Raw genomic sequence first — 6,588 nt, forward strand, 5'->3', positions numbered from 1 at the left:
TCTCTGATAGTGCCTATGGCACCTCTGCTCTTCACTGGTTCAATCTTGCATTTTCTTCCATATCGTTCACTCCAGTACGTTGTTATTTTACTGTGTAGATTTGGGACCTGGCTCTCCAGTATTTTCCATGTGTATATTATTTGGTATCTCTCTCATCTCCTTTTTAGAGAGTACATTTGGAGAGCTTTGAGACTATCCCAATAGTTTAGGTGTTTTATCTCGTCTATGCGTGCCTGTATGTTCTCTGTATTCCCTCTATTGCAGCAATCTCTCCTGCTCTGAAGGGGGAAGTGAGTACTGAGCAGTACTCGAGACGGGACAACACAAGTGACTTGAAGAGTACAACCATTGTGATGGGATCCCTGGATTTGAAAGTTCTCGTAATCCATCCTATCATTTTTCTGGTTGACGCAATATTTGCAATCTGGCTGACGAAATATTTGCAATCTGGCTGACGCAATAGTATTTGCCATAATATGCACATCACTAATTATCACCACAATCCTGCTATTATCAGAATCCTGGTCACTAAATCCTGTAAAAGAATAATTTTTCAAAAGTTTATTTTGTAAAGGAACATGAGAAGTCATTTGAAGATTCTTCGATGGACGAAACAATGGCAGTATGTTGTGGCTCGTGCTGTGAACATTTTGAACAGCATTGTGTTTACCGATATCTGAACATTGTACACAGTCTATCACGGTCAGGCTCTTTTGTAATACTATCATGGATAAATAATACCAATTACATATATATTTTGACTTTTTAGGCGATGCTGTGGTCACTAGCTGAACAGCAGTACTGTTAGCTCATGCTGCATGCACCAGCCTTGGTTGCTCACTCAGTACCGAGGCTCTCACATCCGGGAATGTTGAACACAATTTTTTTTTTTTAAATGGCATCTGTTTATCAGAGCCATGAAGAAGCTGATATGAACCCCGTGTAGCCGCGGGAGTTTAGAATCCTACGCTATACCTACGAGCACTAAAGCTAATAATACATAATGTTGTGTGTTACTACATTCTACCACTGATCGTCAGTACTCCAACAATACTAGAAAATTATTTGCAAGTAGAGATATAACTATAGTTATGTTCATGCATGCACAACAAATTCGCTCTAAACATTTCTGAAGGAAAATGACAAAACTCACCACTTCCTGTACAAGAGATACCAATTCATGCAATCTTCTCCTTAACTGAGCTACTTCCTCTCTGATTTGTGTTATATGTTGTTCATAGACTTCCTCTAGAGGCTTAAAAGTATGGCCCGAGTGTGTTCCACCCCAGAGGGCACACTGATGACATATACATTTCCCACACGTCCAACAGTATACGCTCAATTTTTCTTGGTGGCGTTCACACCTGTGAAAACAAATATTTTGCTGATTACAGTATAGTTATTAAAGGCTGCATATACTAACACAGTGTACAAGTAAATGAACAAACAAAGGATGTGTGATGTGATGTGATGCAGAAACAAATGGGCAGAGTTTCTTTCACCCTTATGCCCCTGTTACAGGGGCATAAGGGTGAAAGAAACTCTGCCCATTTCTTTCTGCCTCCGCCGGGGAATTAAACCCGGAACAAAGGAGGCCTGGTCTTCGATCAGGCCTCCTTTTTGTTACACACCCCCAGGAAGCAGCCTGTAGCAGCTGTCTAACTCCCAGGTACCTATTTACTGCTAGGTAACAGGGGCATAAGGGTGAAAGAAACTCTGCCCGTTTGTTTCTGCCTCCGCCGGGGAATCGAACCCAGAACCTCAGGACTACGAATCCGAAGCGCTGTCCACTCAGCTGTCAGGCCCCAGACCTGATACCAGAGCCTAATGCACAGAACTAATGAAGGACCAGCCCAGAAAACAAATCAAAAGGAGGATGAAGTGTAACTCACTTGTCTTTGTCAGTGTCTGGTGGTGAAGGTCTTACTCCTGCCTGCTGCAGGGTATCCAGCTGCTGTGTGACCTCCTCCACCCAGCGGCAATTGACAAGCTCATGAAGGTGAAGGTTGGCTCGGCAATGAGGACACTGAGGCCGTTGTTCTGTCAACCAACGGCGAATACAAAGGTAGCAGCACAACTTTGAGCAGTGTGGGCACAGATGAGCATCCTGAAGTTTCTCCATGCAGATGAAACAGCGGAATACCTCAGCCAGGCTCTGCGAACAAAAGATACCACATTAGTGCTGTGATACATTCTTAGTTACCACAATATCTCCAGAATATGAACAGCAGTCATGTCCCAAAATGAAAATATTTATTTTATTATGCGTGTACTGTTATGATTTTGCAGTCCTTCATAAGACATACCTCACCTCATTAGACTTTTTATCCCATCTTGTCCATATTAAGGATTGTTTTGTATATATAGGGGGTAGAAAAAGCATATAGTTAGACTTAATACTTTTTTTGGAAGAACCAGTGCAACCAGTGCAGCCAAAAGGGTGGGAACCTGCACATGAAACTGCACAAAGCCAACATCCCGATGAAGGGCAGGGGCGAACAAGTACACATCGAGGTGCTCAAATTCGTCCCCCCTTCCCCAGGTAAACCTGAACCACTGTCAGAGCCTCACGCGACTCAAGGGTGTAGGACTGACAGAACGTATGCCAAGCCTCCAACGACAAAACAGGGCAGTCTGCAAGCCAGGATGACTCTGGAACCTCATAGTGTACCCAGTAAGGAAATGAAGATCCAAACATGAAGGAAGACGGATCCATTAAAGAGGCATAATCTGGGTCCTGCAGGAGGCAAGCCACAATGGCCTAGTTTTATCATGCATTCGTAGACCAATATGGGAAGGAATCTACAGGAGACAAACTCTGACTCCATCATTGATTATTTCATTATATCTGTGTCTAGCTTCAGAGATAAGCACGTCACAGTTATGTCTTGGGGAGCTGAGGGCAGTCAAGGATGACAAAGAGTCACAATTGGTAGTGCCCAGTATGCTTACTGGGCAACTAGGCCTAACAATTTTATTCAAACCACCTCCATGCCTCAGCACTTTTATCACTAATTTTATTCAAACAAACCCAAAATATATAGCTGGAATATTCAAATGAGTAGTGTCTGGAAAGCATGTAGTCCTCTATACTATGTATATACTGTAGTAGGAAAATAATATACGTATAGCTGGCATAGGGTAAAATTTATATCTATAAGAGAGAATATCTATTTGCCTGTTTGTCTGTCCAAGATTGGAAGCCAGATGCTTGGGACTAGCCTCACCTAACTTTGCAGGACGAATGGTCTGGGGCACGGGACAGATATATGTTCGTCGAGGCCACCAGAACTCAAGCGGCAACTGTATGCCACGGTATCATACTGACCACCAGCTATGCCTAGCTAAGTATTTTGAAAATAAAAATAACAATCTTATAGTCATATGAAAAATTATGCACCAATCGTTGAAAAATTAATAAACTTTCTAATCATCGTACTTTGCCCATAGCAGCATAAAACAGATGATCCTCCCACTGCTTCAAAGGTCTTCTCAAGCCCCACCCCTTTTCTAAGCTAATAGGAAACTATATTTTTAATATTTCCTACAGCTAGGCTCCTCCCACTGGTGGAACACCCACACACCAATGGGGACTATTACAGTACATTATAGTATGCAAATAAATAAATAAATAAATAAAAACAGAGATAGGCCTGGAGAGATACTGGGTTGAACAGGAAAGAGAGAGAGAAGCTGAGATAGGGGGAGAAGAAGTTGGAAGATAGGGAATGTTTCAAGAGAGCAAAGGAGAAGAGAGGATGTTTGAAAAGAGGGAATGGGGGGGAGAGGGGGGGGGAAAAGGAGGAAAGGAGAGGTGCAAAAAGGGGGTAGATTGGGAAGATAGGGAGAGAAGGGAAGATAGGGAGAGAAGGGAAGATTGAGAGTGGGGAGAAGTGATTAAGAGAGACACTTGAGCACAGCTCTGTATTCCCCTAGTCTATATATACATATGAGAAACTGCATGTCTGTTTGGGGCTCGCCTCACCCAATTTTGCAGTGTGAATGGTCTGGGGGTATGAGACGGACAGACTGGTCAAGGTTGGTCCTACTGGTCGTATTAATAGGTTGGGCGAAATAGTGACCTTCCTCCCACATAACTGATGAAAGGTGGCTGGCCAAGTCTTTAGCTTTCTTATTAAATATGCTGTACTTAAATCTATAAGGGGGAATGTTTATTTGTGTGTGCAAGGGTGGAGGCTCTTGCCCTTCAGTTCTGGGAGCCACTTAGTAGCATGTCTTTGCATCTTGTCCAGTTTGTTGATGTGCTTCTTAAGATATGGGCACCACACAACCGCTGCATATTATAGCTTTGGCCTAACAAAAGTCGTGAACAATTTCTTTAGTATATCGGCATCCATGTATTTAAAAACAATTCTGAAGTTAGAAAGCGTGGCATAGGCTCCTCGCACAACGTTCTTTATGTGGTCCTCAGGTGATAGTTTTCTATCTAGAACCACCCCTAGATCTCTCTCTTTATCAGAATTCTTTAAGATTTCTCACAAAATTTAATTTCTCACATAAATGTTCAGAGAGTTCTTTGCTCAGTCTGTGCAGGTTCAGAGCTCAGCGAGAGATGAAAAAAGCAACTTTTATAAAACTACTGTACATGTAACTTCATTTTCACTTAAAATATTTTTCTGGTAGAAGTTCTACATATAGATATTTCCATATTTCCTCTGACAAATAATTAATATTTTCAACAATTTTTTTGGGTGCTCATTTGTTCTAACACTGTTGCACATTTTTTTGGAATCCTATACATGGGTTAACCAAGGTTTTTTTTTTTTTTTTTTTTTTTTTTTTTTTTTTGAGATATATACAAGAGTTGTTACATTCTTGTACAGCCACTAGTACGCGTAGCGTTTCGGGCAAGTCCTTAATCCTATGGTCCCTGGAATACGATCCCCTGCCGCGAAGAATCGTTTTTTCATCCAAGTACACATTTTACTGTTGCGTTAAACAGAGGCTACAGTTAAGGAATTGCGCCCAGTAAATCCTCCCCGGCCAGGATACGAACCCATGACATAGCGCTCGCGGAACGCCAGGCGAGTGTCTTACCACTACACCACGGAGGTTCAGTTGGGTCAGATTCCAGCGTGGTGCAAAACAACTGGTCAGGTCAAGGTGAGGAACCCAGGTCAAGATGAGGAACCCAGGTCAAGATGAGGTACCCAGGTCAAGATGAGGTACCCAGGTCAAGGTGAGGAACCCAGGTCAAGATGAGGAACCCAGGTCAAGATGAGGAACCCAGGTCAAGATGAGGAACCCAGGTCAAGATGAGGTACCCAGGTCAAGATGAGGAACCCAGGTCAAGGTGAGGAACCCAGGTCAAGATGAGGTACCCAGGTCAAGGTGAGGAACCCAGGTCAAGATGAGGTACCCAGGTCAAGGTGAGGAACCCAGGTCAAGATGAGGAACCCAGGTCAAGGTGAGGAACCCAGGTCAAGATGAGGAACCCAGGTCAAGGTGAGGAACCCAGGTCAAGATGAGGAACCCAGGTCAAGATGAGGAACCCAGGTCAAGGTGAGGAACTCAGGTCAAGGTGAGGAACCCAGGTCAAGGTGAGGAACCCAGGTCAAGGTGAGGAACCCAGGTCAAGGTGAGGAACCCAGGTCAAGGTGAGGAACCCAGGTCAAGGTGAGGAACCCAGGTCAAGGTGAGGAACCCAGGTCAAGGTGAGGAACCCAGGTCAAGGTGAGGAACCCAGGTCAAGGTGAGGAACCCAGGTCAAGGTGAGGAACCCAGGTCAAGGTGAGGAACCCAGGTTAAGGTGAGGAACCCAGGTCAAGGTGAGGAACCCAGGTCAAGGTGAGGAACCCAGGTCAAGTTGAGGAACCCAGGTCAAGATGAGGAACCCAGGTCAAGGTGAGGAACCCAGGTCAAGGTGAGGAACCCAGGTCAAGGTGAGGAACCCAGGTCAAGGTGAGGAACCCAGGTCAAGGTGAGGAACCCAGGTCAAGCTGAGGAACCCAGGTCAAGTTGAGGAACCCAGGTCAAGGTGAGGAACCCAGGTCAAGGTGAGGAACCCAGGTCAAGGTGAGGAACCCAGGTCAAGGTGAGGAACCCAGGTCAAGTTGAGGAACCCAGGTCAAGATGAGGAACCCAGGTCAAGGTGAGGAACCCAGGTCAAGGTGAGGAACCCAGGTCAAGGTGAGGAACCCAGGTCAAGTTGAGGAACCCAGGTCAAGGTGAGGAACCCAGTTCAAGGTGAGGAACCCAGTTCAAGGTGAGGAACCCAGGTCAAGATGAGTAACCCAGGTCAAGATGAGTAACCCAGGTCAAAGTGACCTTTCACCCTGGCCAGTGTTATTATAAGGTCAGAGTGAAGGTTCACTCTGGCCTTCGCAATGTAAACAAATAAGGTCATCTTGGAGACTAACCTCATAACTTGTTTCGTCAACCTTCTTCTCCCTGGCTGCCATGTTTAGAGTGTGAGAGCGTCGAGAGGACAGTCGAGAGTTACTCTAGACCAAGCAGAGTGTGCCCGAGGCCCCATCTGGAGTGCAAGAGAGTGCAGTAAATATCTCAGCTGAGAGAGGCGACCGCCCCACAACTCACTCTCAATTAACTCTCATTCATAAACTTTCT

The 6,588-nt window shown here is 44.8% G+C and overlaps 1 protein-coding gene across 3 annotated transcripts in view; it reads right to left on the bottom strand.

Annotated features, from left to right (window-relative positions):
- LOC123758776 (E3 ubiquitin-protein ligase TRIM37) overlaps positions 1-6,574 on the bottom strand; it is a 53,809-nt gene extending 47,235 nt beyond the window's left edge. For 2 of the 3 annotated variants that reach the window (XM_045743455.2, XM_069334660.1), the window contains exons 1-3: positions 6,381-6,571; positions 1,893-2,155; positions 1,154-1,364 (exon numbers count right to left, since the gene is read on the bottom strand). In XM_045743455.2, coding sequence (XP_045599411.1) covers positions 1,154-1,364; positions 1,893-2,155; positions 6,381-6,422 — 516 coding nt within the window. In that variant the 5' untranslated portion in view covers positions 6,423-6,571. Of the gene's footprint in view, positions 1-1,153; positions 1,365-1,892; positions 2,156-6,380 lie in introns of all 3 variants that reach the window. The other variant, XM_045743456.2, reaches the window with a different exon arrangement.
- Between the last annotated feature and the right edge of the window lie 14 nt (positions 6,575-6,588).

Source organism: Procambarus clarkii, chromosome 31 (assembly GCF_040958095.1).
Source record: "Procambarus clarkii isolate CNS0578487 chromosome 31, FALCON_Pclarkii_2.0, whole genome shotgun sequence".
NCBI classification, from domain to species: domain Eukaryota; kingdom Metazoa; phylum Arthropoda; class Malacostraca; order Decapoda; family Cambaridae; genus Procambarus; species Procambarus clarkii.